The 13,144-nt window shown below is 56.2% G+C and overlaps 2 protein-coding genes across 5 annotated transcripts in view; one reads left to right on the top strand and one right to left on the bottom strand.

Annotated features, from left to right (window-relative positions):
• Window positions 1-713: 713 nt before the first annotated feature.
• On the top strand, window positions 714-3,817 carry XKR8 (XK related 8). Its single transcript, XM_074926152.1, has 3 exons — window positions 714-1,025; window positions 1,927-2,123; window positions 2,789-3,817. Exons 1-3 carry the CDS (start codon window positions 730-732, stop codon window positions 3,526-3,528), a joined length of 1,233 nt encoding a protein of 410 aa, XP_074782253.1. The 5' UTR covers window positions 714-729; the 3' UTR covers window positions 3,529-3,817.
• Window positions 3,818-5,444: 1,627 nt separating this feature from the next.
• EYA3 (EYA transcriptional coactivator and phosphatase 3) overlaps window positions 5,445-13,144 on the bottom strand; it is a 63,401-nt gene continuing 55,701 nt past the window's right edge. For all 4 annotated transcript variants that reach the window (XM_074925893.1, XM_074925890.1, XM_074925891.1 and 1 more), the window contains 5 exons: window positions 12,308-12,468; window positions 10,624-10,738; window positions 10,076-10,197; window positions 9,697-9,797; window positions 5,445-8,889 (listed from right to left, as the gene is read on the bottom strand). In XM_074925893.1, the coding sequence (XP_074781994.1) occupies window positions 8,809-8,889; window positions 9,697-9,797; window positions 10,076-10,197; window positions 10,624-10,738; window positions 12,308-12,468 (580 nt within the window). In that variant the 3' untranslated portion in view covers window positions 5,445-8,808. The remainder of the gene's footprint in view (window positions 8,890-9,696; window positions 9,798-10,075; window positions 10,198-10,623; window positions 10,739-12,307; window positions 12,469-13,144) is intronic.

The following is a 13,144-nucleotide window of genomic DNA, read 5'->3' on the forward strand; positions in this document are numbered from 1 at the left end:
TTTAAGGTGTGAATGCTCCCCGCGGCCCGACGCTCTTTGTTAGAGTGGTGGTGGTGTCTGTATTAAATTTATGTTCTTTTTTCCTTCCCCTAAGGAGTCTGTCCTTTGCTTGTGACCATAATGGGTGAATCGCACACCCACCCCCCGTCCTTATGGGCGCCCAGACCTGCTGCCGTGGGCTGGTTCGGGGCGCCTGGGGGGCTCCTGGCCGGCCCTCGGGCAGCCGGTTCCGTGCGGGAATCCGGTAAGTGCCGGGGCCCCCCTGCCCGCTCCCGGCCGGCCGTGTCCTGCCATCTCCCCGTTCGCCGCGGGGTGACGGCGCTGCGGTTCCCGCACCGGCCTCCTCGGCTCCCGCCGGTCCGGGTCCGTTGTGGGGCAGCCTCCAGCGGTGGGCGCGGGGGGGTCTCGGTGCGGTGGGGACGGCTCTGCCCGCGGGTGCGGGCGGTGCCTGTGGCTGCGCCTCGTCACGCCGCCGCGGCGTGGGGACAGGGGAAGACGGTGCCGGTGAGCGGCAACGCACCCCCCCGCGGCCCGAGCCGTGCCGGGGCCCGAGAGCCCCTCCGCGCTGCGGGCGGGCCGGCCAGGCCCGGGGGGCGGCGGCGGCGGCAGAGGCGTGGCCTGCGGGGGGCGTGGCCTACAGGGAGGAGGCGTGTCCTGCGGGGCGTGTCCTGCGGGGCGTGTCCTGCGGGGCGGGCACCCGGCGGCGGGCGGTGGCTGCCGGCCCCGCTGATGGCGCCGGGCGCGGCCCCGCCGCGGTTCGGTCCGTGGCAGCTGGTGCTGGCGGCGGCGGGGGCGGCGGCGGCGGCGCTGGACGTGTTCGCCGACGGGTGGGTGGCGGCGGAGTACGCGCGGCGGGGGCAGCTCGGCTGGGCCGCGCTGGCGCTGGCGCTGCTGGCCGCCGCCTCGGTCGCCACCCAGGCCTGCAGCTGGCTCTGGCTCCGCTCCGACCCGCCCGCCCTGCGCCCCGGCGTGCCCCCGGGGCTGCTCGCCGCCCTGCACCTCCTCCAGCTCGGCTTCCTCTTCAGGTACGGTACAACCCCCCCCGCCTCCCTCCGGTGCCCCCCTCAGCCCCCCCCAAGGCAGCCCCGCCCCGCCCCCCGGCATCCTCCGGGCACCCGGATCCTCCCCCGGCATCACCCCCCGCCGCTCGGCCCCAGCCTCCCCCTTCCCCTCCCAGTCCGTCCCCTCACCCCGCTCCTGCGGGGGGGGCGGGGACCCGACCCCCCGCATCCAACGCTCTGCCCGGGGACCCCCTGGGGCATCGCGACACCCGGGGACGCGGCAGACGGGGAAGCGTCGGGATTTCCAAGGGGCTCCCCAGGCAGAGCCGTTTGGCTCAGCCCCGTCGGGGCCAGGTAGAAACACGTCGGGGGGAGCTCCCCGTGTCCCTCCCGCGGAGGTTGCCCGCCCGTGGAGCACTGGCTTTGCTCCATCTCCCGGTGCCACACCGGGCAGGGCCGGGGGCCGGAGCCCGCAGCAGCGCTGAACACCCCGAAACCTCGCCGGGGCCTCGGCTCTCCCGGCTGTGCCTCCCCCCCGGGGGGCGGGAATAACCTGGCTCCTTTCACCGAGGGCGATGCTCGATGTCACGCTTGAACTTCCCACAGTGGATCGTGTGGACGCTGCCGTGCTTGGCCTGGGAAGGGGGAGGGAGAGGTTTGAGAGGGAGGTGGTGGAGTCCCCGGGATCCCTGGAGGGGTTGAAGAGTCGGGCTGAGCCAGCGCTGAGGGATCTGGGGGAGTTGGGAACGGTCAGGGTGAGGGTCATGGTTGGGCTGGAGGAGCTGCAAGGGCTTTTCCAACCCGGGTGATTCTGTGAGAGTAAATGGGAGCGGTTTAAGGTGTCTTGCCAGGGCAGCGTGGGGACCGAGGGGCACAGGGCGTTGCCACCCAGCACCTCCTTGCCACCGGCCATGTCCCCACACAGGTGCCTCCACGCGCTGAAGGTGGGCTGGAAGGTGTGCTGGACCAAGGCAGAGGAGGAGGAGGAGCAGAGCCGCATGGCCTTCCTCTCCCACGACATCAGCATGCTGCGCCTCTTCGAGACCTTCCTGGAGAACACCCCGCAGCTCACCCTGCTCCTCTACGTTATCCTGCAGACAAACAAGGCAGAGCCCTCCCAGGGTGAGGGGCTGGGGCCAGGGGAGGGGTGTGCAGGGTGCGGGCTTGAGGTCAGAGTGGGCTTGGACAGGACAGAGCAGACCTGCAGGACCCAGCAGGATGTCCATCTGTCCTTGTCTGAGGTGTCGTTCTTCTCCCACATCACTCCTTCCCTTGACATGACACACAGGAGGGTGAGCCCCTGTCCTGAGCTCATGTTCCCAATAGTCGGTGCAGGGCTTGGGGTGGGAGGGTAGAAGCTGGGGGACCTCTGTGGCCGTTCTCCTCCCTGGCCCAGGAGAGGCTGGGAGTCAGAAGATAAACGAGGAGCCTGCTGGGGGCGTGCTGTTGTGGATATGGACAGAAGGTGGAGGACAAGCTGGTTGGGTGGAGCCAGCACTCCCCTCCTGCCCATGTGGGCTGGGGGCTTCCCTGGATGGGAGATTCACTCTGCAGAACCATGCGGTCCCTCGCTTCTTCCCCATCTTCTGGGCAAGGCCAGTCACCAGCCTCCTCCCTGGGAAGGGCGGGAGGCCGGGGCAGGGACGCAGGTGCTGAGGCTCTGACCAGCCACAGCAGCTCTTTGTGAACTGGTGGGAAGCTCGTTTTAGGAATGCTGGGCAGGGGGAAGTGTGAGCTGTGCTCCCTGCCTCAGTCTGCCCTCAGCATCTCCACCACCGTGTTTGCAGGGCTGGGGATCTGCACTGCCTTCCTGTGTGTGACCTGGTCTCTACTGGACTACCACCAGTCCCTGCGCTCCTTCTTGCAAGACAAGTACGAGCTGAGCCGGGGCTCCTCCATCATCTACTTCCTGTGGAACCTCTTCCTCATCTGCCCCCGCATCCTGACGGTTGCCCTCTTTGCCCTGCTCTGGCCCTACGCCGTAGCTCTCCACTTCACGCTCGTGTGGCTGGCGATGTTCCTCTGGGTCAGCCTGCAGGGCACGGACTTCATGGAGGCGGCCGGCCCCGAGCAGCTCTACCGGGCCATGGTGGCCGTGATCCTCTACTTCAGCTGGTTCAACGTGGCGCCGGGGAGGACGCTGCACCGCAGCATCATCTATCACGGCTTCATCCTGGCGGACAGCACGCTGCTGGCCTTGTCCTGGCTCTGGTACCGCTTCCCCTCCGACAAGGACTCGTACCTCGTCCCGGTGGTCTCTGCCGCCCTGCCCTGCTACCTCCTGGGGCTGGCACTGAGGGTCACCTACTACAAGTGGCTGCACCCCAACGTGCGGGCACGGCAGGAAGGTGTCAGTGATGAGGTGGATGCCCACGGGAGGAGCGACGGGCTGGGGTTCCGCTCGCTCTCGGTGCCAGACCTGGTGAACCGGCGGATGCGGTGGCTAGCCCAGACCCAGTTCCCTGTCTCCCAGCCATCAGGGCAGCCTTTCCTGAACGGGGCTGCTGCTGGTGAGTCTGCTGTCTGAGCCTGACCCCTCCAAAGTGACTTGCCAGGGAGATACATTTGTTAGTCCTGCTCCCGGTTCTGCCCACTCCTGGTTTTGGGCAGCTGGAGGGGCTTGGCAGAGACCAGGGGGAGATGTGCAAGCACCCCAGTCCCATGGCACACAGCGTGGCTCCCATGGCTGTGCCCTTAGGGAGAGCCATGGTGTTAGTGGGGGTCCAACATATTGGAGCTGCACCTCTGTCAACTTCTTTTTTATTTATTGCTATCTTTTTCAAAAAAAAAAAAAAAGTGCAATGGTTTGTTCTCTCTGTGCCGCCTGCTGCTGCTCAGTGAGGTGGGTGGTGGGGGGGAGACCTTGTTCCCTCATCAGCACCAGCCAAGGATCTTTCTGTTTCCAGCCAGGATTTTCCTTCTGTTTTGCTGTCAAGGTCAAAGATCGCCTGTTATCGCCGTGTTCAGGGAGGGAAGGAGGCAGAGTCTCCCATGCGCAGGGAGAGCAGCTGTCCGGGGCGGGCAGAGCCGTGGGGTGTCCGCACCCTGGAGAGGGGGTTGTGGGACGGTGCAGGGTCCGGGCGGGTGGGGGCTGTCCCCCTGTGTTGTGGCAGCGCTTTGCCCCTTCACGAACAGGGAAGCACATTCCAGCGTGGATTCTCCATGAAACATTGATTCTGCCCTTTGCCACGTTCGCCGGGTCCTGGCCTGCCTTTCCCTTCCTGCTGGGGGCTGCGAGGGGGCAGAGCTGACGCTTCATGCCTGAAGCTGGGCACTGGGGGCTGGGCTGGGCAGGGCACCCCTTCGCTGCTGCCCCACACTGTCACTTTTCTCCTTCAAGCAGCAGCAAATGCTGTTTGTGGGCTGCAGCTGTGGGACCCCATCCTGGGGGGGCAAGAGCTGTGTCCCCGTGTGTGGCTCAGCACTCCTGGCTTATTGCGGCCATAGCACGGGCCCTTTGCTGGCATTTCTACCACCACACCCTGGGCGGTGCTGCTGATGCCGGGGCCAGGCTGGAGGTGGCCACAACCAGTTCCTCAGCTCTAGGTGGCTGTTGTGGGGCTGTGCCAGCTCCTGGGCACAGACACCCGCGGCTTCGCAGGCAGGGCCACCCCCGCCTCAGTGCCAAAATCCCAGCAGGTCCCAAAATGTCCCCTGCTTGTTCTTGCTGTTGCCCAGCCAGCAGCCGTGGCACAGGATCATCTTGGTTGGAAAAGCCCCTGAAGTTCCTCCGGTCCAGCCATGACCCTCCCCCTGACCGTTCCCAATTCCCCCAGATCCCTCAGCGCTGGCTCAGCCCGACTCTTCAACCCCTCCAGGGATCCCGGGAACTCCCCCCTGCCCTGGGCAGCCCATTCCAACGCCCAACAGCCCCTTCTGCACAGAAATCCTTCCTCAGAGCCAGCCTGACCCTGCCCTGGGCAGCTTGAGGCCATTCCCTCGGGGCCTGGCGCTGGGGCCTTGGCTCCAGAGACTCATCCCCCCTCTCTGCACCCTCCTGTCAGATGTCCTTTTCAGGCACCTCCCACAGCGTTGTCCCTTGGCCCCCTCCCCTCGCCTCTGTCACCCACCCCCCGGCAGGACCCTGTACCCCTGTACCAGGGCGGGGGGAGGCTGCAGGATGCAGCTGCAGGAACATCTGAAACGCTCCGTCCACAGCTGCTGCTGTGACAGGCTCAGCCCGTGGCCAAGGCCAGCGGCACCGCAGCGAGGGCTGGGAGGGGGGTGTCTGTCGGCCTCACACAGAAGCGAAGGGGTGGTTGGTTTGGGGCCCTCCCCGTGCCCCCCCCGGCACCGCAGCAGAGCCGGTGCCTCCACCGCTGGCCCCCCCTAGGCGAGCGAGGCCTCCGGTGGCTCCTTGTGCCTGAGCTGCAGCCTGTCCCCCCCCAGAAAACCGATGGGGACTGGCCGCAGGGGTGTCAGAGAACAGGCTGAAGCAGTGACTATAGAAAATAAAGACTTTTATTTTTTTTCCAGCTCACAGGACAGTTCCCATTACACAGACCATGAACAGGCAAAGGCTCCCAGGCTCACCCCTCTCGCGCTGCCGGGGGTCGGTAGCGCAGCAAAAACACTGCTGTGGGCTCTGGGGGGTGTGTGGGTGTCCTGCTGCTTTCCGTGGGCACCAGCATGGACATCTCCCCTAAATATCAGTGGATCAGGTGGTTTTTTAAAGGCTCCACAGCAGGGGGGAAGCTGGAGGGGAGGCCAGCAGCACCCCGCAGGGCTCAGCGGCCCTGCCCCGGGCCGGCTGTCATCAGGCCTTTGGGGTTGTCATCAGTTCAGCTACAGCCAGGACAGGGGTAATGGGAGAGCACAGAAACTGAAAAAAAATCAAGGCTTGGACAGAAGTGGTGTTCCTGCCATATAAGAGACAGAAAAAGTCTTAAATTCAGCCAGCAGAGGAAAAAATAAAATAGCCAGGTCAACCTTTATTAAACATAAACACAGAAATGTACCATCAACCTCCTATTATAAAAGTACTTTACATACATTCAAGGAAACATCGTATAAATATCAGTATGAAATGTCACTGGCTGCAAGAGTTCCACACTCAGCTAAAATTCTGCCAACATCTTAAAATTTCCTTAAAACATTTTAAACAAACACAAAGCAAAGCCAGCCAGCTGCCGGGCTGCTTGGTTCCTTGGGTCCGGCACTCGCTGTGAGTGCCTGGGCAAAACACATCCCACCTCCCAGCGCAGGCCAGCACAGCGCTCCTGCAAGCTGCTCTGGGCACCAAAGGGGCCGCTCGGCCACGCCGGGTGGTGGGAGGTTAAGGCACAGGTTTTAATCCCAAAGTTCAGCCAGCTGGAGTACCAGACATGCTCCTAAGAGGCTGTTTCGCAGGCTGGGACACCTCCCAGGCCTGCTTGCAGGAGACCTTTGGATGGGCTGGGGACCCGCAGGGATGTTCAGGATCCAGCACAAACTCTTCTGTGACTGCAGGTAAGTCCTGATCTGGGAACGTTTCAGACCCTGGGAGCAATGGGGCTGTTTCTCAGCGTGACTGACTTCCTACCAGATCTGCTCTGGCTGATGCAGTAAAGACACTTCACAGGGACCCCAGATGAACTGGACCTGAATGTGTCCCTGCAGCATCTCTCCCCGCTCTGCCCCGGGCCCAGGCTGCTGTAAAACACCAGCACACACTACACCAGCTGCCCCAGCTGCGTGAGAACACCCAGTAACACACCTGAGCTCTCCATCCCGTGTAGGCACCCCAGGAGAACATCCCCCGTGGGCTCCCGCTTCTTCCAAACCCGCTGCTGAGCACCCCACGGCGTGTCCCCCTCACCCCCGGGGCTCTGCTGCGAGCTGGGCAGTAACAGCCACAGCAGAATCTGGCTCCTCGGATTTTTCTTAATGGGACAAGAGGTCACGTTGCTCACAGGCAGCAGCTTCCACACAGACGGCACGTTCCTGAAATAGAGTGTTCCTGGGGAACTACACAGACCCAGAGCATCGGCCTGAGGTCAGGGCACAAGGCCAACACCTAGCGCGGAGCTGGCAGGAAGGCAGAGCACTCCCCACTCCTGTGACCACCTTGCAGAAAAAGGATCTCTGATTTTTTTTTTTTTTTTTAAAAAAAAAAAAAAAGCAAAATTGGAGCCAGGAACAAGTGACACAGAGACTTTTGTGTCCAGTCCCTTCACTCTGGGGTCCAAACCCCCTGCTCTAGCCACCTTCTCCACGGTGGTGACCGGAGCTGCCCCCAGGGCACAGCAGAGCCTGTGCTGAGCTGGCCCAGCAACTGCCCCAGTGCTGATGGAAATTGTTCCTCGGTAATTAATGCCACGAAAAGAATGCAGCAATCCCATCACCTGCTTCTGTGGGCACAGGCTGAGCGGGTCAGTGTCCCCGCTGAAGAGCCACGCTTTCAGAGCACTCCTCCGTGCGTCCCGGACGCGTGATCCGGGAGGAACCCAGCGATCTGGGGGGTGTGGGGGCAGCTGTGACGTTCTGCTCAGCAGGAACAGCAGCCGTGGGGCGCAGCACGTGTCCTCTGTGCACAGACCCCAGGCACCTGCTGATTTGGTGCCATCGGGGTACAGGGAGGAGGCAGGTACCACCAAACACAGCCTGATGTGGCACAAAGCCAGCCCCCCATGCCAGCCCCCAGTCCTCAGCTGGCTATTTCTGGCCAGTGGTACTGCAGGTCACTGACTCCAGGGTTTTTTTTTCTGAAGAATCAGCATAACCATCACTCCCAGGGCCAGTGTGCTCCAGGCTGCCAAGTCACAGTGTCTTAGAAAATTAAGTCCCTCTTAACAAGGGTTTTGTTTCTAACTATGTAGTTAGGCTAATGTGAAGAAAAATACAGGAAAATTGAATCTGATTCTACTAAAAGGAACTAACTCTCACAAATGGCGTCAGGAAAGCAGAGGTGAAGGTTAATAACCATACCTTTCTTTGTAACATTCATGAGCATTTAGTTCTCTCAAATTATTCCTAGTCCAGATGAGGACTCTGTTCACATCGGAGCAGTCTGCAATAGTGTTGTGCTGTACCTAATGTTCACAGGCAGTTTTGTATTCCTTTACAGGGAAAATCTGTGGGATCTATGGTCTGGGTCATGGATAGCTGGAATCCAATGATCTCCTGCTTGGTAACAGGGCTTGTGCACACATTGACTAGAAGCCACCGGGATCAACTCGGAACACCAACACTTTCCTCTGCAAGGAACCACGTATCCCAGAAACATTCCCTTATCTTTCTATTTTCCAGTAATCCCATGTTGAGGAAATAACATAAGGACATTGTAATAAATTAACTGCTTTGAACACCCAGGGAAGGAAAGAGGACACATTTCACAGCAATAGAGGTATTTTTGACATTTTCATTAATATCTCCTATGGAAAAAACATAGCTCTTTTCAGCTTTACGAAACAAGGGAGGTTCAGCTCTGCCATCAGTTTTTTTCTATAAAAATAAGGTTTTGTGTTTACTTGGGTTCTACAACTAAGCTGAATAGAAAGGAGAAGGCTCTTACAAATACTTCTGCTGTTTTATCACCCCCTCCCTCTGGAGACTACCTGCTAGAGGAATTCAGCTGGCTTCTGTAAGTCTCTTCTTCAGACAAGCTCTAGCTCTGCCGAGTCTAGTGCTTCCTTATAGGACACCTTGGTACGTGGCAGGGCCTGTGCTCCTGAGGAAACGACCTGCTGTCATGTTCTACTGTACAGTTTGCATTAGGTATGTTTTCTTCATCAAGCTGAGAAGTGAGTCCCCAAATGTACGAAATTTCTGCCTCCACAGTGATGGAGAGGGCTTGCAGGAGCTGCAGTCACGCCTTTGCTCCAACTTCTTACAGGAAGTCTAACTCGAGGGCTTGGTGAAGGGACACGAGGTCTGCATGATTTGTGATCCTCCAGAAAGGCATGTTGTGCTGTGGCAGAGACAGGACAAAGGCAGGTTTACAGCAGGGGTTTTACACCCAGGTGGAAGCATTCAAGGTGCCCCTGGAGGGTTGTGCAATGCGGTGCTCCCGACAGCGCTGTCAGCACACCATGCTCAGGAGGGACTTCAGGCGTGTGCACACCAGTAAACCCAGCTTATCTGCATGCCTGTTTGTGACAGGCACTGACACAATCAGCTGCTTTGCCTCAGCGCTCGACTGAGCTGCTGCTTCTCCAGAAGAGCCTTTCCAGGGCTCCCAGGAACCCGCACAGATGACAACTCGGGCACCTGGCAGACAGCGTGAAGCCTGCAGAGGTGATGTCCTGACAGTAATCTGTGCACTTCACCACCTTTAATTAGCATGACTAAACAACCTATTCAGGCCTGTCCAAACCAAACTGTTTGCCCCTTGTCAGACTGATGGCAGATGCTGTGTATTGATCTGACTGCTGGCACCCGAGTCCTCACTCCCTCCAGGCTTCTGAAAAATGGCATGACCCCAGCTGATAGCTGCATGCTATGATCAAGACATGCTACATCAAGATACTGTTTTACAGGGACAATGTTATACACAACCCTAAACAACAGTAAAACAGAAACTTTAAACTCCCAAGAGCCAGAAAACTCTCTGTCTTAAAGCAGTGAAAGATCTCTTGCAACAAAGGCAAAGTTTCCCCCTGGCTGCCCCAGCCTGAAGAGTTCAGCCCTGGAAAAAAGAGTCCCTGCAGATAAAGACTGCTGCAGTAACTGCCCTTTGCATCAACCCACACCCACCTCTGCAGAGTCAGAAACCCACCTGCTTTGCTGCAACCTCTTCATCACGCCCATCTCCGATTACCACATAGGTGACTTTCTTCCCAAACCGGGACACGATTCTCTCAAAACAGCTCTCTTTACCTGTCAGAAAGACAATCCCACTATAATGAGCCTTAGGCAGAGAGTAACAGAAGTCCAAACAGGTAGGTCCCTTCTTCCCAGTACAGAAACACATTCTCGTTTTACTGAGAAGGGGCTAACACCCAGCTCAGCTCATGAGGCCAGAAGCCACCACTATTACACGGCCACCTGGATGTCAGCAGCCACAGGGGCTCTTCAGCTGCAGAAATTTTATTTCCATAATTCCAGCTAATCCACAGCAGACGCCTCAGTGCCAGGTACTCAGCACAACCCCTTACCTATTTTTGTAGCACTATAAATATTTTCGATGGGAAACACCTCGCCCAATCCATACAGGAGAACTTTGGCAAGAGCTGGCACCAGTTGGGTGGTTGTGATCAGGATGTTCACACAGTTTTTTCTGAAAGTAGAAAAAAAAACTTGTAAAAGCACATCTACAGCCAGTGGTGCCGAGGGCTACTCTGGGCAGCTTGCTCAGCTTTCCAAAGTCCCATGTGCTTTGTTGTCCTGCTTTCAAGAGGCTTTTTAGGCCAAGATTTTGATTTGTGGTTTCTGTCTGTTTTCTTTTTGTTTTAAACAGAAATTCTCTGGCAGAAATGCAAGCACAGTCCTGTTATGGGGACCTTCCTAACAACAGATGTTGCAGCAGAAAAATCCCAAAGGGTGCTCAGAGGTGCAGGTCCTGCACTCCTTCACTCTGCTTCCCAGTACCTGTGACAAACAGCACTGGTATTATATATGGACACTGCTGCAACACAGCACTGCATGCAAATCTCCGTGAGAGAAAGGGCTGGGAAAGCAATACATACATTTCCAGTTTCCATACCTGGACTGTATGAGCAGTAGGGACTTTAATGCAGTTTCCAGCCAGGAATCCGTTAGCACTTCTATATCAGTCCTTAGTCTCTGCAGAGCTTCCCTCTTCGGCGGACTAAGAAGGCCTGGAAGGCAGCAACACAAGGTTTCTCAGCCGAGTTGGCAAGTCTAACACAGAGCGAGCCATCACTCAGTTCAACAGCTGCCTGTTCTGCAGTAAATAACACGGTACTGAAGGCATCTGAAAGCTGAGACTGTCTCGAGGAAATGGGAGAAACGAGTGACAGAGATGAGCCCAGACACCCACGTGTGACTAACTGTGGGCAACTGGGTAGATATTTTTCTCTGATTATTTCAAATAATTTCTCAGGATAAATGCAACAAAAGCGTTTCTCTTGTACAAAGCACTCACAGCAGTTAGGTGTTGTCTGAGACCACAGAGCAGGGGAAGGAACTCCTGCAGTCACCCTTTTGGACTTCCTACTTCCCAAGGGCCCTTTCCACTTCAATCCTTTTTAGATATCTCTTTTAAATGCCTTTTTTTAAATCCCCGTATTTTTTATCCCTTTTAGATATAATTTTTTCAAAACATCCAGTTCTGAATTTGAAGCAGCCAGAAAAGGAGCCCATACACTCAAACCTACTCCCATCAGTAAATACAACAAGGAGCACCTTGAGTCTGAACCTCTCTCCCCCCAATTTCCTGACATGATGTACGAACTCCCCCCACCTCACTCCGGCCCTGAACTACACCAGTCCTCGGACAGTGAGGCTGCAGAGGGCCCCACTGTGCGCTGTGCTGGCAACTGCTTTACCATATCACTTTAGACAAGTCCCAAAAAACTCTGCATCCAAGTTTCCCACGTGCAAAATACGGAATAATGGTCTGACCCCTACCAGAAATAAGGTGGCTGCAGCATACTGAAATGCAGACCTACACTGATAAGATTTTTAAAGCTCAAAGTTACAGTTCTGAACACCTGTTTTTTAGAAAATGTGTCCAAGAAAACTTCCTGTTTTTTTTTTTTCTTAGGCAAAGGGTACCCAAACCCATAACTCACCAGGCCAAGTCACCCTGCCAGGTGAGCTGCTCCAGCAGCAGCTCCTTCCCAGGAATACCAATGCCAAAATTCAGACTAAATGGAAAATTTATCTATGTTTGGTATCTGTGGTTTGCATCATTATTACTACTTTGGAAGGGAAACAAAACTAGAAGATTTTAAGTGACTTTGTGGACAGATGGTAGAGATGTCAAGTCAGACTACGAGCACAACAGTCAAAAGGGTGAACACTGCATTTCCTGATGATGGCATGATAAAAGACAGATTTTGTGAAGTTTCACAAGTGAAAACACAAGTGAAGCTGATGTGAAGACACAGCATTATATGTAAGTCATTTAGGCCCTTTCTAAGCAGAATGACAAGCATCCTTTCATACAAAATTAGCAAAGGGACACTGCACCAAAATTTTCTCTTGGATAGAGGACTGACTAACCATCCCCATCTATATAACTCACAGCCTGCACTGGCATGCTGTTCAGTTTTGGAAGATGAACCCTCTTAGATTCCATGGAGATTTGATCCCATTTAGCACTAGGAGAATGGTTACTTTTCATGTCCAAACATTCAGGAAAGGAAAAGTTCTGAGGAAGGATGGACACTGGCACCACAAACCCTGTTTAGGTGAACACTCACCTTCAACATTGGTTTTGTATTTGTCGTAGATCTCTCGTACCCTACGGTAACGGAAGGCCAGTTTTCTCATCCAGTCCACTCCACCCTGGACACCAACTGAGGAGCTGTGATTTGCGTTGCTTCCTGAGCCACTGAAGCCATCCGTGGAGAAACTGTAGTTGCTATTTCAGAAAAGCAGATCTGTTACATGTGCCACAGCAGCCAAATCACTGTAGCTTTTCTGGTGGGGTTGCAGCCTTCAGCTCTGACAGCAGCCAGAGGGGAACTCTGCACAGCCACCACTGCACCCCAACAGCAGAGACCAACTCCTGTGGCAACATACTCTGATACCCAACTACATTTGCTGCTGGTTCTGAACTGCTGTACTGAAATGTATTGATTCAGCTCTTCTCTCAAACCCTCTGCTACAAAACCTTCTTTTGCTCTTTGACTGCTCACTCCTCGCTGATACAGAGCATCCTCCCCGCTAACCCTTTCTCATCCTGCTGCGATAAACCCCAGCATAGTATCTTCCAAACATGACATCTGCCTCTTTACATCACAGCCGGAGCTCCACAAAGAGACGAGCTGCTCTACCAGCTCATGACTGCAAGCAGGTCCTGCTTCACCACTTTCCCCTTATTTCTTTCTCCCTGACAGACGGGCACTTCTCAGACCTTTCCATGAGCCAGTTCAGCTCACTAATGCAGCAGCAAACTTACTCTCACCCCACCTGACAGTGTGCACAATCAGCTCACACAGGGATGCAAGCCATAGGGAGACTTTCAAAGGTCCAGATCATGAAGTCTGGAGTGTTTGTTCTCCATTCATCACATCAGGCAATGTTCAATAGCTGCC

This window comes from Athene noctua, chromosome 24, assembly GCF_965140245.1.
Source record: "Athene noctua chromosome 24, bAthNoc1.hap1.1, whole genome shotgun sequence".
Classification (NCBI taxonomy): domain Eukaryota; kingdom Metazoa; phylum Chordata; class Aves; order Strigiformes; family Strigidae; genus Athene; species Athene noctua.